The following is a 26,301-nucleotide window of genomic DNA, read 5'->3' as shown; positions in this document are numbered from 1 at the left end:
GGGGTGGGACCTGGGCAGCAGTAGTTTTTAAAACACCTCAGGTGATTCCAATACGCTACCAAGTTTAACCAGTGCTTCAATGATCATTAAATCTTCAAAATGAGAGGAAATATTAAATCAAAAGAATGAAAATAATGCAATCTGAAACATTTTATCAACTATATTAATCCTTCCTCAAAACATTATTAGAAAAAAACGAGAGATTTCAAAAACATTGTCAAATGATAGAATTCCAGCCTCAATTACTTAACCAAACTGTTTTCAGCTGGTGCTACAGAGAAATACATGGAATTCCTTAAATACACACATAAGAATAATCTGAATTACCAGCCAAAATAGGGTTCACTCACATATGAGCTCATAATCATGGACAGTATTTCCATGCACTTAATCAAAAAGAAACAAAACAGAATATAACAAACCACACTCATGAATTAAGAGACTGATTACAGTCCTTTTTCTAAAGATAATTCTAAGAGGCTGCCTCCTTGTTTCAAGTCATTATTAGATGAAAACTCTTCACATTTCACAAGCATGTTTAAACATTACAAGTTGACCAAGGTAAATGATGTCACTAAGAAATACCCAATAGAAAGGGACTTTTTTAAAAATTTTTATTGTGATTTGAGTAAAAGTTTACAGAGCAAATTCATTTTCCATACAGCAGCTCACATACACTTTGTCTCATGACATTGATTGAAATTTATCACAATGCAACAGCTCTCCTCCCACCTCCTCCCCATAGTAACCTTTCCCTGTGTCCTTCCTACCCATGCACTCTTGCCCCAAGCTGTCTCCCAGTGCATACACAGCTCTTCTATTCTCCCATGATTGATCTCTCCAAGGAGTGTTATCTATCTAATGTAAATGTTCAGCTCATATGCCTGTCTTTTGTTGGGCTGGAAGCCACAGGAGTGGGTTGAGTTCCAGACCTAAGGGCAGCTAGGGCCCATAGTCTCAGGGGTTCCACCAGGCTACATCAGACCAGCAAACCTGGTCCCTTTTATTTTTTTGTAATGATTTTGAGTTTTGTTCCACATTGTTCTCCCACTCTATCCAGGATCTCCTACACAGAGCACCCTCTGAGTGGCTGACATTCCACTGACAGTGGTAGCCAGACATCTAGTTCTTCTGGTCTCATAGTCATATAGGCTGAGGATCACATAGTGTACCATTGGACTAATTGTTTCCATGCATCTTTAGTTTTCTTCCTTTTTCTTTGCTCTGGACAAGGAGAGACCCATCATTCCATCTAGATGGCTCTTGCAAGCTTTTAAAATCCCAGTCAGTACTCACCAAACTAGGATGTGGAACAATGTTTTTGTATAGTATGTTATGCCAATTGAGCTTGATGTCCCCAGTGACCATGGTCCTGAACCCACAGATCCAACTACCAGCTCCCTCTGGGTAGCTGGCTATGGTCAAGAAGTGACTACAACCTTGTCCCTTGTCAACTCTACTATACACCTGGAAATTCTTACAGAACATAGCAATATACTTACAGAAACATTGTCTACCAACCCTATATACATGGTCTTGGCACACTCCCCCCTCCATGTTGTTTTTATGTGCCCTGGAGTCAGACCGGACTCATAGCGACCCCTTCTTGGGTTTCTGAGGCAGTATCTCTATCGAAGTAGATTGCCCAACCTTCCTTCCAAGGAGTGGCTTGTGGATTTGAACTGCCAGCCTTCTGGTTAGCAGTCAAGTGCCTTAGGCACTAAGCTACCAGGGCTCCCCCCCGCCTCGCATAGACATACCTAATAGTTCAGGCCTGCCTACCCATCTATCCACCCATATATCCATGTTTGCCTTCACTGACAACACAGTTCTTACGTGCAAAAGGCTTCATCTTTGTTGTTTGTACCTCTCTCTGTCTTCCTTTTCTTCAACGCCACTATGTTGACAACTCACATCTGGTACATTGCCCTTCTCTTCACCCAAATCAGTACTGGTCTCTACCTATCTAACAGTGTTCCCTTCCCTCCCCTCCCACCCCTGGTAACCAACAAAGAAAATTTCCTTCCATAGATAAATCTTTCCTTGACTTTTTACAATAATGGACTAATACAGTATTTGTGAAAAGGACATATTTATTAGATAAGACACATAGAATTTTGCAGTATCAACAACAACAAAAAAATCTGTGATTATATATGTATGTGTACATGTGTTGTTGTTGTTGTTATGTGCCGTCGAGTTGGACCCGACTCACGGTGACCCCTCCTTGGGTTTCCGAGGCAGAATCACTATGTATGGGTATATATGTGTGTGTACATATGTATACACATATATGTATATGCAGGCATGTGTGTGCTGCATATATATGCATATATATAATTAACCAAACAGGAGCACAGTTACAGACACTTCTTAGACAAAACCAAATACTTGGTGAGTTTGGTTCTCTGAGTTTAAAGGCTTAGGACCATAGTCTCATGGGACAACCCAGTCAACTGACATCATAAAGTTTATGTTCTACATCCTAGTTTGGTGAGTAGTGCCTGGAGTCTTAAAAACTTGAGAGTGGCCATCTAAGATACAACTATTGGTCTCTGCCTTCCAGAGCAAAAGAGTAAGAAGGAACTAAAGAACTCAGAGAAAAAAAATAGTCTACCGGGAATAGTCTACATGAACTGTGTGTCCTCATCTACTCTGATGGTTCTGATCAAGGCCACAATACTTGGATCCTGATAGATCAGGAGAAAAATGTGTGGAACAGACTTCAGATTCTTAAGAAGCCCAGAGTTCCTGGACCAGTTTAGACTACAGGACTCCCTGAGTCTATCACCTTTAAACCATGAACCAAAAACTATCCCCTGAGGTTACCTTTCAGCTAAATATAACACTCACTTATAAAATAAAGGATATAACCCATGGGGTTATATTTATAAAAAGAAAGAGGATCTTTGTTTTCTAAAGGGTTGTAGGCATACATTTCATTTCAAAGTGAACATATAATCCTCTTTGGTATCCTACCTGGTTGTGATTGAAATGACACAGTGGTAGGGATTCTGGGACAGAAGTGGGGCACAATTATTCAAAACAGTAAAATTTAAAAGTCCAAGAGTATAGATTTCTAATGGAGAGAGAAATTAAGCTTTACATCTTTGTTAAAGTAAGTATCTCAGAAATAACAGAATGTTTAACTATGGCATTTCAATCACAAAAGCCGGTAAGATTCCATATGACATTTCACATGCTTTTTTATTAAATGGTTAGGCTTGAGGCCTAGAGATTGGGAAACCCAATGGGAAAAGAGTTTATTTGTTGCTTGGGGTGAATTTTTTGTTTTGTTTTATTTACATCAACAATTGGGGTTACATGCAGCTCTACTTCACTTAGTCTTTACTCTAGACCTAGACAAGTCCCTATCTGGGAAATTGCTAGTTTTATGACAGAACTCAGGAGCTCTGGTGGCTTAGTGCCTAAGGCATTTGACTGCTAACCAGAAGGCAGGCGGTTCACACCCACCAGTCACTCCTCGGAAGGAAGATTGGGCAATCTACTTCTGTAGAGATTTATAGCCTTGGCAACTCAATAGGGGTCACTATGAGTCAGAATCAACTCAATGGCAGTGAGTTTAATCTGCACATGAAAGTTGAGAGTAAGGGAGAACAAAGAAGTCTTATAATCATGGTTTTAGCAAACAATACTGAAAATACTTTGATTTTTTGTGTATGACTGAACTAAAAAAGACTCAGTGAATCTTACACTGGTTCTTACAGCTTCTGTTCAGAAGTGATACATGTCACTTGGAATTGTTTAAAAATAAAGTCATTCAATTCAGTAAGAAAAAAAAAATTACAGGTTTTGTATTTCACAACAGAGGACAATGTGAAACAGAACTTTGGGTATCACGTGACTGATCATGTGATCAAAATAAGATTTTTAAACACTATGAATAAGGAAATAATATATTTAACAAAAAAATTAATATTATTAATGGTTCTTTCGGGTTACAGAATTTAGTTATGAAAAATATTTTTATTTCCTATTTTCATCAGGGTAGAATTAACCTATCTCCTAAATATATTTTTTAAAATCTTTCCATCTCTGTTTTCCTAAAGAAATAGTGCTTTGGCCCTGACCTGCCTATTTTTAACGCCATTGACAGACTAAAACTGGCAAACTTGAATATTTCTCAGTGATTGCTTAATGAAAATTTGATTCACATAGGAAATACACATTAAAATATTTATTCTTTTTCAATAATTATCTTGTATCCTTATATCAATTTGATAGGACTTTTAATATGTGAAAAATAATTATTCTGACCAAAGCGTAATTCAGAATCACAAATTGCTACTTACAGGAATCATCCAGTTAGCCAGGTCACCATATTTGGAAACCTGCATCGCTCCTAGCATTGTTAGATCAACATGTCCCCTGAGAAGGAAAGAAAAAAGAAGCGATGAAACAAACTTCACAAATTTTAGGCACCCTTTACTGAAAATCATAATCAATTAAAATTAATAAGTGATTCTATGCTCCCAAAATACCTTTGCTTTCCCCCAGCCCACAAGCGATTTCCAAATAAAACAGCTTTAAGCTCACACTTTCTCCACTGATCATGACACTGTTTATTGGTCCAGTTGTGAGGATTTTTCTTTTCTTTTTGTTGATGTGTAATCCATCCTGAAAGCTGTATAGTCTGATTTTCATCAGTAAGTGCTTCAAGTCATTTTCACTTTCAGGAAGCAAGGTTTTATCATCTGTGTATCGCAGGCTGTTCATGAGTCTTCCTCCAATCCCGAGGCCACGTTCTTCCTCATATAGTCCAGCTTCTCAGATTATTTGTTCGGCATACAGATTGAATAAGTATGGTGAAAGGATACAACCCTAATACACATCCCTCCTAATTTTAAACCATGCAGGATCCTCCTTGTTTTACATGAATGGCAGCCTCCTTGTCTACGTACAGCTTCCTCATGAGCACAATTAAATGTTCTGGAATTCCTATTCTCTGCAATGTTATCCATAATTTGTTATGACCCACACAGTCAAATGCCAAAACACAAGTAAACATCTTTCTGGTATTCTTTGCTTTCAGCTAAGATCCATCTGACAGCACTAATGATATCCTTAATTCCACATCCACTTCCGAATCCAGCTTGAATTTCTGGACTTTCCCTGCCAACATACTGCTGCAGCCATTTTTTAATTATCTTCAGCAACATTTTACTTGGGTTTGATATTAATGATATTGTTTGATAATTTCCAAATTCTGTTAGATTGCCTTTCTTTGGAATGGGCACAAATATGGATAACTTCCACTTGTTTGGCCAGGTGGCCACCTTCCAAACTTCTTGGCATAAACAAGTAAGCACATCTAGCACTGCATCCGTCTGTTGAAATATCTCAATAAGTATTCCATCAGTTTCTGAAGCCTGTGTTTTGCCAGTTCCTTCAGTGAAGCTTGGATTTCTTCCTTCACTACCATTGGCTCTCGATCATATGCTACCTCCTGAAAGAGTTGTACACTAACCAATTCTTTTTCATACAGTGACTCTGTTTATTCCTTCTGTCTTCTTTTGATACCTCCTCCAGCGTTCAATATTTTGCCCATGGAATCCTTTAATATTTCAACTCAAAGCTTGAATTTTTTCTTCAGTTCTTTCAGATTGAGAAATGCTAAGCGTGTTCTTCCCTTTTGGTTTTCTAACTCCAGGTCTCTGCACATTTCATTATAATACTTTATTTTACCTTCTCAAACTACCCTTTGAAATCTTCTGTTCAGCTCTTTCATCATTTCTTCCATTTGTTTTAGCTACTCTCCATTCAAGAGCATGATAAATGGAGAAAAGATTGAATTTGTCAGGGATTTCATTTTACTTGGATCTACCATCAAAACCCATCAAAGCAGCAGTCAAGAAATCAGACATCATATTGCACTGGGAAAATCTGCTGCAAAAGACCCTTTAAAGTATTAAAGAGCAAAGATATCAATTTGAAGACTAAGGTGTGCCTAACTCAAGCCATGGTTTTTTCAATTGCCTAGTATGCATGGAAAGGGGTTCTAGTGGTATAAGGAGTAAGGCATTTGGATGCTAACCAGAAGGTTGGCGGTTCAAACCCACCAGCTACTCCTTGGGAGGAGGAGGATGCAATCTACTTCTGTAAAGATTTATAGCCTTGGAAAACCAATGGAGGATCACTATGAGTCAAAATCGACTCAATAATAATGGGTTTAATATACATGTGAAAGTTGGACAAAAAATAAGGAAGACCTTGGAAGAGCTGATGCTTTTGAACTGTGGTGTTGGGGAAGAATACTGAAAATGTGATGGACTGCCAGAAGAAGGAACAATCTGTCCTGGAAGAAGTGCAGCCGGAATGGTCCTTGTAAATGAGAAAGGCCAGATTTTGTCTCGCCTTCTTTGGTCATGTTGTCAGAAGCAACTAGTTCCCAGAGAAGGATCTCACGATAAGTTAGAGGGTCAGTAAAAAGAAAGGGGGAAGACCCTCAATGAGATGGACTGAGACAGTGGCTACAACGATGGGCTCAAGCAAAACAAGACTGTGAGGATGGCACAGGTCCAGGCAGTGTTTCGTTCTGCTGTTCATCGGGAGCCTACTCGAAGGCACTTAACAACAACAAGCTCACACTTATTACTCACCTCTTTTTTATGTAGAGGAATAACCACTGAGTTCTTTAAAAATTATGCCTTACAGTGATGCCAAGAACAAATTAAAGTAGGTATGCATAGTGAATTTGTTTCCCTTAGCAGAGGAGGAATCTACATTTTAACAAGTTTTCAATAAGCAAGTGGTATGTATAAATAAGAATCATTTGGCTATCTAGAAGAATCACCTGGGGATCCTGTTAAAATGTAGATTATGATTCAGTATATCTGGGGTGGAAATGCAAATTCTCAGGAGGGGGTGGAACCCTAATGAACGGGTTGGAAGCTCTGGTTTCAGAGCCTTGCTAACTCATTCAGGGGATGACTCAGCTTATTCCACACCATATGAAATAGGAGGGGCCCAGCTATTACATACCCTCTAATCATTGCAAATGATTCATCGCTGGAGAAATAAGAGGCTCCTGGAAGAACAGTAACTGTTTCCTTGCCTAAACACAAAACACACAAAAGAAAGAGAGCAAAAGAAAAGGCTATTAGATTTTTAAAAGTATCATGGTAAAGGCACCTTCTTTGTTTCTTAAAGAACTAAGACTTCCTTCACCAAAGTGCAGTAGCACAAGAAGAAGGGAGAGCGGAATGGGGCACAGTGGGAACCATCTGACCCTGTGAAAAGAGCACTTCAGCACTCACATTGTTGAGAATTGTCCTTACATAGTGATAAAGAAAAGTGACCAACTTTTACTTTTATTACTGTAAGATGTTGTAAAAATGCTAACAGGGGTGTATTAAAGCTTAAATTCTAAAGCACTTGGTTTGTGGAAGGCTGTGGGAGCCCTAACACCATTTTGAGTCTTCACATAAGTTCAGAGGCCAGTTCTTCTTGACCCTTAAACCAGCATTGTGGCCATGCATAAACAAGTTTCAGGACAAACCTAAGGAGGGACATTTTGCACTCAGGAAGAGTGTGGTTTGAAAGTAGACTATGCTCACACAAGAACTAGGGAACTTGCTTGAATGTGTCCTTTTCTAATTTAAATTAAGGTTAGGGTCTTGGTTCACCTTATGGCTATGACTCAGGCCACATGGTCATTAGTCATATTCAGACCACTACACAGCCAGGTGGTCAAACCACAGAGCCCGATTTTGTAAGCCTTTTTATCTTCAGTTGTGTATGTATCCCAATCATGGTCCTTTCCCCTCTTCTGTGGTAACGCCTGTGACAGTGATGAATCAATCTGCCACCAGTTATGATTCTGTAATGATTCCCTTTCTTTCCAATCACATATAATTAAACCCATGGCCCTGACTCAGTAGATTCCATTCAGCTTTCTGTACTGTGTACATGCTGATGGTTACCTTTATCCTGGATGACTGTCTTTGTATTTGTGCTGTCTAAGGCTTAATAAAAGGGGCTCCACTGATCCTGTTTGAGTCTCAGGTCTCTTCTCCTCTTACAGGAGTGAGGAGGAAAGGAGTTCCTTGGTGACACCTGTCAGAATCCAAAGCTACTCTAAGTCATTGGAGCAAAAAGACTGTGGAATGAACACGTCCATGAGAAGAAATGCAATTTTAAAGGAAATGACATAGGAGAAGCCCATCAGCTATTTTTTTTTTTTAAATCAATGAATAACAGAGGACCAACCTAATTCTAACATAATTAGATCTGAGCCTTTTCTTTCAATCTCAATCTCTCCTTCTCTCTTCCTTCTCTCTCTGTCCCTCATCTTTCCTACCTTGCCCTATAAGACATATTAAAACAGCAGGATTTTGGTGAAATCAGGAAAAACATATTAATAGTGGTCAATATATTTACTGTTAACTTCCAAGATATACATCTACTTCTCATAGTAGAAGTTCAGAGCTGGAAAAGATCTTTGTGGTCATCCAGTCCTCACATACATCCTAGTGGCACCTGACTCCTGGCTGAGCTGCTTCCTTCTTGTAACCTATTTCCTGTCTGTCTAGGAGCTGCAGATGCCTAGAAGCAGCTTCTGTCTCAGCCAGAAACATGTTCAGATGTAGTTCAGCAAACAAAGTATGTCTGAGAATGCGCCACAGTTGCCCGAGTTAATGGCACAGACAAAAAGAAGGGAAAGGAAAGCTGTGATTCAAGCACGGCACTGGGAGAGGGAAAAGCTCCAGGGCACAAAGGGACCCAAAGTGGCCCGCCCACTCCCAGCTGTGCTTCGTTTCTGTCCCCTCAGCTTCTCAAGTCTTTGCTGAAAGCTATCTTCTCCATGAATATCCCCCTCCATTTGAGAACGTGTGGAGAAAGGATCAGCCCATTTATATCATGCTGAAATATTTATTTCCCAAAGGAGTATGATTAAACATGACGGAAACATTATCATTTCTTTCCAAGTACCATAAACTAAAAAGCTTTGGAAGATATTTTCTGATATGGTCAGGAGGGGCTTTTACACAACACCTAAAACTTGAAGGATTAAATGTAAAGCCCTTACTTTAATGACAGGCACATAAAGGGGTCCATAAGTGTTAGCATTATTTATTATCATTATTATAATTCCTGTCCGCAAACCTACTTATAAAAGCAGCAACGCCACTGCTGCTGTAGTGATGAATGGCACAGGGCCAAGCTATTGGCTGATATACTGAGGTTACACAGCCAGAGCTCTGGTACCGTAGTGTCTAAAGTACTTGACTGCTAACCAGAAGGCTGCAGTTCAAACCCATCAGCCACTCCTTGGAAGGAAAGTTGGACAATCTACTTCCTTAATAATACTGCCTCAGAAACCCAAGGAGGGGTTGCTATAAGTCAGGTCCTACACGATGGCAAATAACAACAACAACAACAACAATATGAGATGCAGGTATTAGGAAAGTCATGATACAACTAAATCTTTGTCTAACACAACTTCTATGCCTAGCAAATACAGATCCTCTCCAATCTTGCAAAGTGGAGTGTTGAAGAAAAAAAACTTACAAGGCAAAAAAAAAAAAAAAAAGCCATAAAATCAGAATTCTTTGTTCTCTAAGTGCTAAACCATAATACCTTCCAAAGGGGAATCTCCATGGTTGATAGTATATATAGAGCATGAAATACTACTTTATAGGAAACTCTGAGGTTAACAGGAAGAGCTTCTACTTTCCCCCATGTAATTTATGAAGCAAAGTTTTATTCAAGAACCCAGGAAACAACTCTCATGAAAAAAGTTATTATCAAGCCCCTGCTAATACATTATGGCATCTTATAAATTATTCTCCTGAAGTGAAGTTAATTTTCAGCATTTTTAAACAACACTAAAGCAAAACAAATATCCTAAGTTGGAGTCCACGTTTTTCAAATACAATGCCCAAATTTGTTCAGAAAGTTATGTAACTATAATCACTGTCACATAAAGAGGGCTTTCAAATTATTTCACTACTCCTGATTGATTTTTGTCTTCTCCAACTTTTCAATGTATATGTCTAAATCCTTTCATGGTATTTGGACAAGAGAATAACTCAATTTCATAGTTACCAAGTCCTTCGCCTCACAACTTAACAAGACATTCTCTGGATATCAAGTATATATGTACTATGTAGTATGTACAAAACACAGTCACCCTAAACTAGTGGTTGTCAAACTTAGCAGCCATCAGAATCACAGAGAGGGCTTATGCAAATGCAGACTGCAGAGCCCATCTAATTCAGTAGGTATATGGTAGGGCCTGAGGATTTCCATTTCTAACGAGTCACCAGGTGAGGATGATGCTGTGAATCTAGCAGCCACACCTTGAGAACTGCTGATCGAAGCACAAGGAACTATCTGGCAAGGGAACCAAATACACACAAATCATTGCAAGGGAAAATGTAGCATGCGTTTTTAGAGACACTGTAAGTGTGATGGGTTCAGGGGAAGGATGTTGCTGAGTTGCAGAAGGATTTGGGAACAACAAATGACCGGGGACTTGAAGGAGAAGGATAGTGTGATATCAATAGGCAACTCCCCGTTGGGACATGTGGATGAAAAGGAAGGAGGCAGAAACAAAGGCTGGTTGAAGGCACAGTAAGAGCAAAGGCATGGAGCAAGGCAAGTGTGAGTCACGATCAGAAGACACCTGGTGTTCCAGTATGGGTGAACCAAGACATCCTTGTAGGGCGTGTGTGAGATAAAGCTGGAAAGGTAGTGCAATCACTAGACAGATGGAACTTGAATACTGTGCTATTTGTACATTCATCTGCAGGCCTGTGACTCTCCAAATGTGGGATACAGGCCTCTACAGTGGGGTTTCTTTTCCTCAGCACTACTAAGATTTGGAGTGAGATAGTTCTTTGCTATAAGAAGCTCTGGTGGTGTAGTGGTTAAGGCATTTGGCTGTTAACCAAAAGGTTGATGGTTCAACCCACAAGCTGCTCCATGGAAGAAAGATGAGGTGGTCTGCTTCAATGAAGATTTATAGCCTTGGAAACCCAATGAGAGTCATTAGGAGTCAGAATTGCCTGATGGTATTGAGTCTGGTGTTTTGCTTTAAGTCTTTCCTGGGGGGTGGGGCTTTTCTGGTTATCTCTGGCCCCCATTGCTAGATGTCATTAGCACTTCACCAACTGCAACAATCAAAAATGTCTCCAGGCATTGCTAAATGTTCCCTAGGGGAGTCCAAAATCAACCCCCAATACTACCACCCCACACCACCCTGCCCAGTGAGAACCACAGGGCAAGGGCCAGGGATACTTACAAGCCACGAGATTAACACGGGGACTCTTTTGAAAATGGTTTTAATCAAGGGTAAGTCATTTTAAATATTATTTGTATAATAAACAAACAATATTAAGAAATAAAGAAAAATATAACATATATTTATTTGAAAACTAAAACATGATATTTATCAGATATTTTATATTGCAGTTGTTCAAGCCCAGATCTTCACAGTACTCCAAAATGCTCTAAGTGCTACCTTCTGCACATCTGTAAGTGTCATGTTATCAATAAAGCCAAAAAAACAAATCTACTGCCATCAAGTTGATTCTGACTAATAGTGATGACCTCCACTGGGTTTCTAAGGTTGTAAAAGTTTACAGAAGTAGATTGCCCCATCTTTCTTCCATGGAGCAGCTAGTAGGTTTGAACCGCCAACCTTCTGGTTAGCAATTAAATGCCTTAGGCACTGTGCCACCAGAGCTCCTTATGTTATCAATTGTTGTTGTTATGTGCCATCGAGTTGGACCCGACTCATAGCGACCCCTCCTTGGGTTTCCGAGGTGGCATCACTACGGAAGTAGATTGCCCAACCTTCCTTCTGAGGAGTGGTTAGTAGGTTTGAGCCTTCTGGTTAGTAGTCAAGTGCCTTAGACACTACACTACCAGAGCTCTTAATGTTATCAATAGGGGTAGCCTAATGTATAGAGAAAGGAGCTCAGTGACGCAGTGCCTAAGGCATCTGACTGCTAACCAGAAGGTTGGCAGTACAAACCTACCAGCCACTCCGTGGAAGGAAGACAGGGCAATGTACTTCCATAAGGATTTACTACCTCAGAAACCTAATAGGGGTTGCTATGAGTCAATCGACTCAATGGTAGTGAGTTTTTTGTTTGTTTGTTTGTTTGTTTTAACGTGTAGAGAAGAAGCAGTGGGCCAGGAGCAGAATACAGTGTGAGTTCAGTCTCAAGCAATGTGATCTTGATCACAGCATTTCGCTTTGCTGGGCTTCAGTCTCCCAACCTTAAAGTGTGGTTTCTCTTAAAGCTCAAATGCCATGGTACATATGAAAAAGTAGGCTGTATGCCATATACCAAACCCAACCCCTTGCCATCAAGTCAATTCTGACTAATAGGAACCCTGTAGGACAAAGTAGAACTTCCCCATAGGCTTTCCCAGGCTGAAATCCTTCTGGAAGCAGACTGCTACATCCTTCTCCCAAGGAGTGGCTCATGGGTTCTAACCACTGACCTTTTGGTTAGCAGCCACGCACCTGAACCACTGTATCACCAGAGCCCACTGTATGTCATCCAGCGCTATACAAATGGTCATTCCTTTTTATGCAACCATATGAGACTATTGAAAAGAAGAGAGTTTTAGAAATTGTTCCATTACTGTTTTAAAATATTAATGCACTGATTATACCCAGAAACATAACCCTATGTGTTCATTCAAAGCGATTTTCATGCAAATCTTTCAAATTAACACAAACAATGAGCTGATCTTCCAGGTAATTTCCAGACAACTTTAGAAGCCAATTTACATTCTGTGCTCTCCAGTTCAAAGATTTCCACCCTAATGTAGATAGTTCCAAAATCAAAAGAGCCAAAAATCACTAAGAGAACTTGGATGAATTAGAATATTATTAACGCACTTTGCAGCATGCTCTCTCACAATGAACTCCTGTTTTGCAAATTAGTTTAAGATTACATGTGGTCACTTCAGAGGCTGAAATATAACATTGGTGGCTTCATTAGCACAGAGCCACTTTTACCCTCAATGGAATCAGAAATGTCTATTGTCTAACAATGTCACTGAAAAGATTGACTGCTTTTCCAAGGAAAGAAGGTTTATGAACTCAAGCCTGAAACCTAGAAAATGGAGTTATTCATTTTGCAAATAATTCACTAACCTCATAAATTAATTAAACCAAGCAGCAAATATTTTCACAGATCAATGAGCTATTGCTAAAGGGTGCAGTACAATTAAATTACAGCCCTGGCTAAATGTCACTGCATTATCACTGTGGGTCTTTCAGAGTTGAGTTGTGTTAAGTAATTCAACTATTCAACCAGAAGCTGTTTTACTGCCAAAAATCCTAAGTGTCAAACATCAGTTCTACTTGGCAGCTGGCCTTTATGTTCAGCTCATATTACTCTTCTTCTGAGATTTACATGTACTATTTTTAAGCTTGAAATAAGAATAATACTCTTGTGGGGGTAGAGTGAATAGGAGTAAGAGACGGGTGCAGAAAATCGTGCTAGAACCTAACCATTAGCTTCTCAGGAGCAGCCCCATTCCGAGTAGAATGTGCAGCCTGGTGTGGGCAGCAGCATAGCCTCAAGCACAGGCAGTGGCGATGGCCACAAGACCTGACTTGTTTTTCCTCCTCTCAGCTGCTAACAGATGTGACTCCACAGCACAGTCAAAAACATGTCTAATAAAAACCAAAGCACAGGAGTGCAAAAACAAAAGAAGACAAGGCTAAATCCGCAATTTGAACAAACTCTGAGTGGCAGAGACCTCCTTAAGTGTCTTGTACCTTTGGAGGATGTTCTTCCACCCCAGTGAGGACGGGAGGATTCTAAGTACTATCTATGACAAAAACCCCAACGTGCTAGATCTCTTCTTCTTTTTCTTCGACAGATCTGCTCTCCACTCTACTCCATTCTGAGAAGGCTGACCTATTTTGACTTGGGATTGGCCAATAGGAGGCACAAAGAGGAGACCAGCAGAGGAGAAAAATGCCACCTGGGATGCTACAAGCTGGCTGTGTTTCTCTACCCGAGACCATAGCTTCTGGCCATAGCTTCTGTCCCGTGGCCTCTGCTACAGCTGCCCCTTTAGCCTGCAGGTGATAGCAGATCCCTGTGGTAATTCACCATAGCTTCTTAGGTGACCTTATTTCTGCCCACACCCTTGCAAATTATCCTTTCCTCAAACTCTCCTCAATTGCCCCCTTTAAGAATGCGATCTCTTTACAGCCAGGGCCCTAAATGATTGTCCCTTGAAGCTCTTTTCATTCACCTTGCTCTAAGCTCCATTTGCATGTTTTCCTTTACTTTAATCTGATCTGAGTGACATGGGCCTTCAAGCAAGCAGGCCAGGCAAACAGGGGCTAGAAGACATCTCCCCTCATAATAAATAAATACACACACACACACACACACAGAGAGAGAGAGAGGGAGAGGGAAGGAGAGATAGACAGAGAGACAGACAGATAGAAACAATGGAGCACTGTCCAGTGTAAGAGAAAGATTCAAGCTCAAATTTATATTATTTGGCACAGAACTAAACTGACAGCAAAGAAGAACACTGCAAATGTATGTAATAAGTGAGTTTACCTGCATTGATTAGATCTGCATCAACTTCACTTTTTAATGGATATGGACCCTGTCAAACAAACCACATATTCAATTAGTAAAAGAAGTTTCTCACTGAATGGCATACTGAAACTGTAATACAAATAGCTTCCTCCCAAATCCTAAGAGATTATCATCAAAAGACTTAACGTGACTTCATAAAAATAATCCTGTTTCAAGACTCTGTTTCTCATACTGGTAGTATTTTCACAATAGTCATCCTTACTGGACATTTGGAAAGTATTTTCTAAATTTGAGAGACATATTATTAGAAATATAGCTCAGTAAATCAAAATTTAATTAATATCTACTATGCAGCCAATGTTACTCATAAACCTTTCTGGGAGTGTCAATGAGTACATGCTAAATAGCCCTGTTATTTTCACTAGAAGGAACCACAAAGGCGAGGTTTCAGCTTTCTGATGTGTAGTTCCTAAAGATCTGAATTTGGGGTTCTAATCTTACCTCTCTCCTCGTCTAACTTTTTATATCCTTATTTGTCCAGGCACAGAAGATGTAGAAATAGTTAGCTAAAAAGGAAACTGTGAGGTCTCTCCTCACAGGGACAATGAGAGGGGAGATGACAGCTAACAGGTTGACAGATGGACAAGGGAAGGGGCAGTCAGAAAGCTCTTATAGTCAGGAAATTACTGTCGATTGCACAAAGTGCAACACTAGACGTTCACAATTACTACTTGTATAAGGGAAAAGTTAAATATTTTATTATGAGGTGAAAAGAGAAAAATAAGGTTGGGAACTTTAAGGTAACAACTGCCTTGGTGATCAAAAGATTTCACTGTATGAAATGGCTCATTTTCCATCAAGATTAAATAAATAAATTTTTAATTTCCATCTTACCAAACCCAGGACTCCATTTTCACTTTGCAGATGAACAGTCATATTTGGACTAATAAAGTTGCTGGCCAGGAGAGGGATTCCGATGCCCAAATTAGCTGGAAAAAAAGATGTTAAGGCCCAACGTATAGAAAGTAGAAAGATGATTGTGACATAAACCTTCTACTTGCATAAATCTGAGCAGAAGCTTTCTTTAAAGAGCATTTGTTCTGAATATAGTAAGTGAATAAATTTTTCAGTCACCCTCTGGGCAATATTTTAATTTTTTAAAACAATTACAAGGTAGTCCCCAGATTAAGAATGCTAAAGGGTAAATACTATTTGCCCTTTAATATTATGTATATTTGCACTCACTTTAAACCAATTCCTCCCTGTAGCAACTTCTTCATCACAATCACCTTCATTTGCTGCCCTTGAAGCTTTTAAATCATTGAAAAAGCTTCATGCTTTTCTTGCACTGAAGTAAGTCTAAATAAGAACCATTTGCACTTTTCCGACTTACCTACAAATGCCACTTAAAGACACAGTTAGGAATGGAACTCCATATCTCTAATTAATCATAGCTTTCTTAATAACATTAAAATGCTTCCCATAAAGATATCAAACGAGTGGCTTCGATTTATTGTTGTTGTTATGTGCCATCAAGTCGGACCCGACTCATAGCAACCCTTCCTTGGGTTTCCAAGACAGTATCACTACAGAAGTTGATTGCCTAACCTTCCTTCTGAGAAGTGGCTAGTGGGTTTGAACTGCCAGCCTCCTGGTTAGCAGTCAAGTGCCTTAGGCACTATGCTACCAGAGCTCTTATTTTTGGTTTAAGACACATTTTATTTTCATTTGGATAAAATAATAATAATTTGGATTCATGTATTATGACTGATGTATTATTAAACATGGTTTGACTTTGTTTAAAAACTAGCATCACTATTCGAAACTTCCACTAAAAATAAAGAAGATTTAATATTTAAACACAGGCTTTCGTCAGTTGCTGGTGAGTTGACTGCGATGCACATGGCAACCCCATGTACTCAGAGTTGAACTGCTCCATCGGGTTTTCAAGGCAGTGACCTTTCAGACACAGATCATTAGGGCTGTCTCCCGAGGAGCCTCTGGGTGTGTAGGAACTGCCAACCTTCTGACTAGTAGCTGAGTGCTTAACCTCTGCATCTCCCAAGGACTCTGAAAACAGACTACCATTTTTAAATAAAAAAAAAAAAAGGTTTTCTGACAAGGTCAAAATGGCCTAAAAGTGTTCTGACTTCTTGGGGTCACTGAGCTACCATTCTTTAGTAACTGAATTATCTTAACGACATAATTAGGAAATTATAAGGTTTAAGTTTCAGCAAATACAATTGAGACCACATAAAAAGGAGCTTAATTAAGGTATCAAAGAACTAATGTAAGGTGTTGAATCTTCTTCCCTACAATGTCAAATGAGAATCAATCAGGCTTTGTATACATTGAGGTGGGTTCAATTCTGCTTCTCAACACAGGCATGCCAACCAAATCGGTTGGCATGTGGCATGTGGCTAGAAGTACTGACCACTCCTGTCCATTACACCACAGTGTGCTTCAAATCTCACTAGAATTAGTGCAAAGAATGATGACACTTCATTGAGATTCTAGTAACAGTAAAATTATTAAAAACCAATATAGAAAAAGAGAAAATCTGCATTTGCTGCCATACTATTAACTACAAACACCAGGATAATTCAAGGAGCAAGCCCACTGCTTGTGGGTAAGTCTATGAAGCTATGAAACTAGTTACTTGGCTCACCTTTTATCAAAGCACAAAGTGCAGTGTTATTTGTACCTCATTTCTCACAGTGAGGCACAGAACACATCGAGATATGAGATCCATTACGAACACGAATTTTCAGGTAAGAGCAATGCAAATTATAAGCCTTATAACTCAACTCTTTCATCATATTCTATCATTTTCTCAGTTCTTTAAAACTTTTTAGTAAGTCAAACACCAAGGAGAGAAGAGTATAAACTCTGAGTTGAAAAGAGTAGGTCATATGGAAAGACAATAGGTATGAACTGTCTCACAAGTATTTTCCAAAGGCAATACAGTATCAGTAAATAAAGAACATCTGTTGTTGTTGTCACTGTATGCTGTTGAGTCCATTTTCACCCATAGTGACCCTGTGGCACAGAGTAAAAGTGGCCCATCCAGGTCTCCTAGGCTGAGATTTTTACAAGAGAAGATCATTAGGTCATTTCTATTGTAGAGTGACTGGTGGGTTCAAACCACTGATGTTCTGGTTAGCAGCCAAGCACGATGATTACCCAAAAGTTGAGTTACACATTCAATGTATAATTATCAAGGCAGGCCAAGTGGGTGGGGTTGAGAAGAAGCTTTAGTGACTAGCTTTCACCTGCTAAGTAAACCTGGTTGACTTCATGTCTTGCTGATAAGACTTAGAAAGGGAGGCAATTTAATATTCTCTTCCCCTATGAGTTCTCAACATAACACAAGTTATAAAATGAAAAACAAAGAAAAATGAGGTGGTAGAGGTAAAAAGAAAGGAAGAAAAACGAGCACTCCCAGTCAAAATCTGAAAGATGATATTCACGGATGAGGGGAAATCCACAGAATGGAGTCACTTCTGTTTCTAGTTCCTTCTCTCTCAGATCTGTATGTATGCTTTCACTGTACTCATCATTCAACAAATATTTATTTCATCATATATTATTTGTATTGTATAACTTAATGTTGATATATTGAGAACTCACAGAATGGCAGACTTAGAGGTATTTAAACACATTCAAAATCCAAATATGAATTGTATTGAATTACCTTTATAGTACCTCTATTTTAAAGAGTTAAAGCAGAATTTGAATCGTTCATTGAATATTCTTATACAACATTAGGCATAAAAGGGTGCACTCGTGGGAGCTTTGCCCCAGGAAGGAAGCAGGTTGTTAAGGAGCTGGACTTTATGTTTCGATGTGTATGCAAATTTAAGAAGCTAGACAAGGTAAATAGCACTGGTGCGAACCAGTACTTCTGAGATTTGAAGCCTTCATCTGAGATATTCTCTATCCCCACAGCTTCTAACCAAATACCAAATTGTACTGAAATTCATTGTGTATTAAAAAAATACTTAATTATTGGTTGCCACTTTGTTTCAGGAAGGCAAAAAAAAATTATAATTTCAATCATGTAGCTTGTTTTCTTCAGGTTTTATGCCATGTTTTATAAAAATAGATCACTGCTTTAAACATAAGGCTTCAAATCGTTCATTCCAGTCCCACGTCCTGCTGAAAATTCCCTTCTCACCCCACATATACTGAATCAGAATCTACATTTTAACAAGATTCCCAAGTGATTCTTATATATCTTCTTAAAACATTCATTCTAATTCACCATATCTGGTATTAAAAAACAAAAAATTCACTGTCATTGAGTCATTTCCAACTCAGAGTGACCCCCATTGGGATTCCAAGGCTGTAAATCTTTACGGAAGTATATTGCCCCATCTTCCTCGTGAGGAGTGGCTGGTGAGTTGGAACCGCTGACCTTTCAGTTAGCAGCCAAGGGCCTCATCCACTACTACACCAGAGCTCCTTGCCCGTATCTGGTATAGAAAATCAATTATAGGCAAATTCTCAGTGGGAGACAGACCAGAATGAACTGATTCAAAGCCCAGATTAAAAGTTATCTTGGAACAAATAGAGATAAACCACTACCAGGAGGCCTAGTACCCTGATCAATATGGTAAAATTGAAAGTTATGTCACTGCCCAGTCCCAGAAGGATAAAGGATACCATACATGCCATCTTCAAATTCAAGAGCTGCCCGCTTGATGATACGTTCCCTTGTGTTATCTCCAGCTTTACCAGATTTGGTTTTTCCATCTTCCTCTTTCCGAACTGACAGACGCTTTAAAATGAACAGAAACAAATTCTTCATGTTGAAGGTAAACCATGTTTTTTTTTTTTTCACCACTACTGAAATAGTGGACAAAAATTTGTGTCCCATTACTACTAAATAAGCAATCTAAGGGAGAGTTCAAAAGTGAATAACTTGGGTGACATTTGGTGACAGCACTCATTCCTTGGGAAGTAAATAAAATATATCAGATTGGTGTGAAGAAGACAGACCCATGTTGTCCCTTTGAAGGAAAAGAATCCCCTTATCACTGTCACACAGACTGTTACCACGCTTATTCTTAAGACTCCTGCAAACGAATTCTTCATAGGTGCTAAGGGACAGAGCAAAGAAGAAGGATAAGACTTTCAGAATCTGTTTTTGCAGGGCTATCAAGAAGGGTTCACCAAGTGTTCTTGCTGCCAACTGCCTTTTACCCCTACTACACCAGGTTTTGCTACAAATGTGTAGCAGGAATCAATCATAGAAGTATCCAGAAACAGGCAAGAAACTATTCTCATTACAGAATCTTCCTAAATTCATTTCATGAAGCAAGCATAACCTTGATACCAGAACCAGGCAAAGACATCACTCAGAGGGAAAACAACAGACCAATATCCCTCATGAATATAGATACAAAAATCTTCAACAAAATGCTAGCCAATAGACTCCAACAACATACCAAAAAAATAATGCATTATGACCAAGTGGGGTGCATATCAGGTATGTAAGGATGGTTCAACATTAGAAAAAGAACCAATGTCATCATATCAATTAATGCAGAAAAGGCATTTGATAAAATCCAACACCCATTCCTGATCAAAACTCTTAGCAAAACAGGAACAGAAGGGACATTCCTTAACATAATAAAAGGCATATATGGAAAACCAACAGCCAACATTACTCTCAATGTATAGAGACTGAAACCATTTTCTTGAGAACAGGAACCAGACAAGGATGCCCTCTATCACCACTTCTATTCAACATTGTATTGGAAGTCCTGGCCAGGACAATAAGGCAAGAAAGGGAAATCAAAGGCCTCTAAATTGATAAGGAAGAAGTCAAACTATCCCTATTTGCTGATGATATGATCCTGTACATAGAAAAGCCAAAAGACTCAGTAAAAAATCTATTGAACTAATTGAGAGATTTAGCATCATGCCAAGATATAAGATCAACATCCAAAAATCAGTTGGATTTCTCTATACCAGCAAAGAGATTACAGAAAAAGAAATAAGGAAATCAATACCATTTACAATGTTGTTGTTATGTGCCATTGAGTCAGACCTGATTCAAAGCGACCCCTCCTTGGGTTTCTGAAGTGGTATCACTACGGAAGTAGATTGCCCAACCTTCCCTCTAAGGAGTGGCTGGTGGGTTTGAACCGCCAGCCATTTACAATAGCTACCAAAAAAATAAAATACTTGGGAATAAATCTCACCAGGGACACAAAAGACCTGTAATAAGAAAACTATAAAAGACTATGTCAAATGGGCCTCTCAGGGTGCAGAAGAGTATGAAGGGATGGACACTGGGAGGAGGTAACTATGGGGAGGAAGTGGGAGGGGAGCTGCTGCATTGTAAATTTTGGTCAATGACATGAGACAAAGTATATGTGAACTGCTGTATGAAGAGTGAATTTACTCTGTAAATCTTCACCCAAATCCTAATAAAAAAAAAAAAAAAAAAAGACTATGTCAAGAAACCATAAAAGATCTACATAAATGGAAGAACACACCGTGCTCGTGGATAGAAAGACTGAACATTGTAAAAATGTCAGTTCCACTCAAAGCAATCTATACATTCAATTCAACCCCAATCTAGATCCCATCAACATTCTTTAAGGATATTCTTTAAGGAAAAACCAATCACTAACTTTACATGGAAAGGAAAGAGACCTCAGATAAGCAAAGCATTACTGAAGCAGAAGAACAAAATAGGAGGTTTCACACGCCCAGATCTTAAAACCTATTTACAGCCACAGTAGTCAAAACTGCCTAGTATTGTTACAATGACAGACACAGACCAATGGAATAGAATTGAGAACCCAGAAATAGATCCATCAACCTATGGTCAGCTGATTGTAGACACAGGGCTGAAATCCATTAAATGGGGAAGAGAATGTCTGTTTAACAAATGGTGCTGGGAAAACTGGATATCCATTTGCAGAAAAATGAAACAAGATCTGTATCTCACACCATACACAAAACTAGCTCCAAGTGGATCAAAGACTTAAATGTGAAGCCTAAAACTAGACAATTCCTCAAAGAAAAACTAGGGGCAAATTTAGGGACCCTCATTTATGGCACAGATAAGACTATCAAGCATAACCCAAGATGTACAAACAACAGAAGAGAAACTAGATGAATGGAACCATCTAAAAATTAAATTTATACGTGCTTCCAAAGACTTCTCCAAAAGAGTCAAAAGAGAACCTACACATTGGGAAAAAATATTCAGTAATGACATATCTGACAAGGAACTTAGCTCTAGAATTTATAGAAAACTCCAACACTTCAACAACAAAAAGACTCATATTCCAATTAAAAAATGGGCAGAAGACATCAATAGACACTTCACCAGAGGGGATATTCAGGGGGCCAACAAACATATGAAGAAATGCTCATGATCACTGGCCATTAAAGAGATGCAAATCAAAACAACAATGAGATACCATCTTGCTCCAGCACTAGTAGCAAAGTTCAACAAGACAGAAAATAACAAATGCTGGTGCTGATGCAGAGAGATTAGGACTCTCATACACTGCTGGTGGGACTGTCAAATGATACAACCACTGTGGAAAGCAGTATGACAATTCCTTAAAAAGTTGGAATTAGAAATACCATTTGCTCCAGCAATCCCATTAATAGGCATATCCTAAAGAAGTAAGAGCCAGGACAAGAACAAATATATGCACACTCCTGTTCATCGCAGCACTATTTACAATAGCCAAAAGATGGAAACAATCTAGGTGCCCATCAAGAGAAGAATGGATAACCAAACTATGGTACATACACACAATGGAATACTATGCAACACTAAAGAATATTGTACAATCTGCAAAACACTGCATAAGATGGATGAACTTGGAGGACATTATGCTGAGTGAAGTAAGTCAATCACAAAAGGACAAATATGGTATTAGTTCATTATTGTAAAAAGTCAAGGAAAGGTTTACATACGGAAGGAAATTTTCTTTGTTGGCTGCGCCTGATTGAGTGGTTGGGCAGCTGGATGTAGTATTCCCCATGAGACTGGTAATCAGCTTCATGGTGGAATCTACTGTGAGGAGCTGAGTAGCTGCCTTAGGGATGTGGTCTGTTTCCTGTGTATAAGGAGAAGCCTTGGCGAACAGTCTCTAGCTTATGGCACACTTGAATCCTGCATGTAGCAGCCTGCCATGTTCTGCCAACTTTGGGACTTCTAGTGGACTTGAATTAATGGCTTGCTGTGGGGTTTGGTAATACTGGGACTGTGCCTTTTTACCTGTCAATCTTGGGCTTGTAAATCTCAGCAGCCAGCAGCTGTCTGAGTGAAGAAAAGCCTCTATAGCTTCAGTGGGCCAGAAGCAGGAGGCAGAGCTGAAGCCCACGGCTAAGGGGCTTTCAACCAGTCCCTACAGCATGGCACTTTGAACTCAGACTTAAAGCCTTCAAATGGTAAGAGAACAAACTCCTGTTTGTAACAAACTCCTTTTTGTTCAAGCATCCCATTTGTGATATGTTCTTGTCAGAGTGGCACCAGCTAACCAAAACAGTTTACCAGGGGCAGGAGGGGAACACTGCTACATAGGTAGAGACAAGTAGTGATTTGGGTGAACAGAAAGGCAATGTATCAAATGTGAGTGATCAATATGGTGGCACTGAGGAAGAGGAAGACATAGAGAGGTACATGGGAGGTATAGACAACAAAGATGAACCCTTCTGCACATACAGTACTGCATTGTCAGTGAAGGCAAACATAGATATATGGGTGGACAGATGTGTGCACAGGTTGCACTATAAGGTATTTCTATGCAGGGGAAACTTTGCAGGGAGTGTGCCCATGACCATATATAGGGTTGGCAGTCATAATGTTTCGACAAGTGTATTTGTATATTCTGTAAGAATTCCCAGGTATATAGTAGAGCTGACAAAGGACAAGGTTTTGGTCACAGCCAGCTACCCAGAGGGAGCAAATAGTTGGACCTGTGGGGTAGGGACCATAGTCGCAGGGGACATCGAGCTCAATTGGCATAACATGCTACACAAAACACCATTCCACATCCTGCTTTGGCGAGTACTGACTGGGTTCTTAAAACCTTGCAAGCACCCATCTAGATGCAATGATGGGTCGGTCTCTCCTTGTCCACAGCAAAGAAGAAGGAAGGAAATCAAAGATGCATGGAAACAATTAGTCCAAGTAACTGGTACACCATGAGATCCTCAGCCTATATGACTATGAGACTAGAAGAACTAGATGGTGCCTGGCTACTACTGTCAACCACTCGGAGAGGGATCTATGTAGGAGATCCTGGATAGTGTGGGAGAATAATGTGGAACAAAACTCAAAATCACTTAAAAAAAAAAGGACCAGGTTCGCTGGTATGATAGAACCACTGAGACTATGGCTCCTAGCTGCCCGTCAGGTTTGGAATTGAACCCACTCCTGTGAATTCCAGCCAAACAAAAGACAGGCATATGGGGTGAACATCTGCATTAGGTAGATACATTCCTTGGAGAGAACAATCATGGGAGAATAAAAGGGCTGCTTATGCACAGGGAGACAGCTCAGGGTGCAGGAGTGCATGGAGGGAAGGACACAGGGAAGAGGTAACTGTGGGGAGGAAGTGGGAGGGGAGCTGTTGCACTGTGGGAAGTTGTAGTCAATGTCATGAGACAAAATGTATGTGAACTGCTATAGGGAAAGTGAATTTGCTCTGTAAACTTTCACCCAAATCACAGTAAAAAAAAAAAAAAAAAAGTACACAAGTGACCATCTACATACAATGCTGAGTCTTCTCACATTCAGAAAAAAGAACAATGAAGAAAACCAAACACACATGGAAACAATTAGTCCAAGGGACTGATAGATCATGTGATCCTCAGCCTGCATGACCATGACACCAGAAAACCAGATGATGGCCGGCTACCACTGTCAACCATTCGGAGGGGGATCAGTGTAGGATATCCAGGATAGAGTGGGAGAACAATATGGAACAAAACTAAAAATCATAAAAAAAAGACGAGGTTTGCTGATCTGGTAAAGTCTGGTGAGACCACTGAGACTACATCCCCTAGCTACCCTTCAGACCTAGAACTGAACTCACTCCTGTGGCTTCCAGCCAAATAACAGACAGGCATATGGGTTGAACATTTGTATCAGGTAGATACACTATTTGGAACATTCAGTCATGGAAGAGCAGAAGGGCAGTGCATGAACAGGGAAACAGCTTGAGGGGCAGGAGTGCATGACAGGGAAAGACACAGGGAAGAGGTAACTACAGGGAGGCATTGGGAAGAAAGCTGTTACACTGTGGGGAATTCTCAGTCAATGTCATGAGACAAAATGTGTATGAACTGCCATATGGAAAATGAATTTGCTCTGTAAACTTTCACCCAAATCACAGTAAAAGTTAAAAGAAACTATTTCCATTACAAAATCACACTGAAATGGACTCCGGTTCCTGTTTGCAAATGCCCCATCCTTTCTCTGTAGCCCCCTGACACCAGTTTTGGATGCCAGAATGTACTTCTGTTTGATGTCCTCAGGTGTCTCCGATTCTCTAATATCCTCTGCTACTTTCAGCTCTGGTAGCATAGTGCCTAAGGCACTTTACTGTTAACCAGAAGGTTGGCAGTTCAAACCCACGAGCCACTCCTCGGAAGGAAGATGGGGCGATCTATGTCCATAGTGATACTGCCTCAGAAACCCAAGGAGGGGTTGCTATGAGTCGGGGCCGACTCGACAGCACATAAAACAACAACAACAACTTTCTGCATGTCTATTCTATTGCTAATCCCTAGGCACTTCTGAAACTTGATGTCATTTCTGGCCCAGCAAGCCATTCTTTCTGCTCTTGGTGTCCTCGGATTACCTTCAGTTCCCTTAGAATCGCTTATTGCCATGATCAAATGGTCACCTTAGCTGACCACACCGAATGAAAACTCATTATCTTTCTGCACTATATGAAAGTGCAGAGCAACTCCAAAGCAGACATTCATGAACAATGAAACATTAAATGGCCAAGAGAGGTGAAGCCACCAAAGACCATATTATCTTTCTCTTCACTGTGAGACAACCAGACAAACCATGCATCATGAGTTAGAAAAGATACACAAACCTATAAAGAAGTCTAGGGAACCATATGACTTGGTGATATATACCTAAGGAATGCAAAGCAACTCCCAGTCTGGACAATAACAGACAAGATACTGATGCAAGAATCATGTCCTCTTAGAGAGGGCACAGCAAATCTCCCACTAAGATCTGAAGCAAGATTCTTGCTGAAGTCTAACTCCATAATTCCTTATCATCCAAAATGGCCTCAGGGATACATATCTCTGGTAATGCAGATCTATAAATCCTGTCAAATCCATAACTACTGTGAAATAAGCAAAATCAATTACCTCAATTCTTTTCTCATATCTTTCTCCCTTTATAAGGCGATGTACATAGATTTTAGGAATATGGATGTCTTCTGGGGCAAATGATCCAATATCCACAATTTCTTCAACCTAGACAAAGTAAAAATAAAAATAAAATCAGATAAAGAAAGGATGAACTGAGTACTTTTAAATATATATATTTTTTTAAAAAAAATAGAGTATATGCATCCTCACTTCCAAATAAGATTGAACATACAGTAGCAATATGTATATGTCCACATATATACACACATATATAGTATATGGGAGCTCTGGTAGCATAGTGGCTAAAGCACTTGACTGCTAACCAGAAAGCTGGTGGTTCAAACCCACCAGCCACTCCTCGGAAGGAAGG

The 26,301-nt window shown here is 39.7% G+C and overlaps 1 protein-coding gene across 1 annotated transcript in view; it reads right to left on the bottom strand.

The window, feature by feature from the left end:
- The window catches only part of OXCT1 (3-oxoacid CoA-transferase 1), a 242,960-nt gene that overhangs the window by 70,167 nt on the left and 146,492 nt on the right, over positions 1-26,301 (bottom strand). Inside the window, exons 8-13 of the mRNA XM_007950532.2 lie at positions 25,929-26,036; positions 19,218-19,332; positions 15,447-15,541; positions 14,571-14,619; positions 7,003-7,075; positions 4,314-4,389 (exon numbers count right to left, since the gene is read on the bottom strand). Of these exons, the coding sequence (XP_007948723.2) occupies positions 4,314-4,389; positions 7,003-7,075; positions 14,571-14,619; positions 15,447-15,541; positions 19,218-19,332; positions 25,929-26,036 (516 nt within the window). The remainder of the gene's footprint in view (positions 1-4,313; positions 4,390-7,002; positions 7,076-14,570; positions 14,620-15,446; positions 15,542-19,217; positions 19,333-25,928; positions 26,037-26,301) is intronic.

This window comes from Orycteropus afer, unplaced genomic scaffold, assembly GCF_000298275.1.
Source record: "Orycteropus afer afer isolate SDZICR_OR568_19922 unplaced genomic scaffold, OryAfe1.0 scaffold00275, whole genome shotgun sequence".
NCBI classification, from domain to species: domain Eukaryota; kingdom Metazoa; phylum Chordata; class Mammalia; order Tubulidentata; family Orycteropodidae; genus Orycteropus; species Orycteropus afer.
This window is presented reverse-complemented; position numbering and strand designations above follow the sequence as displayed.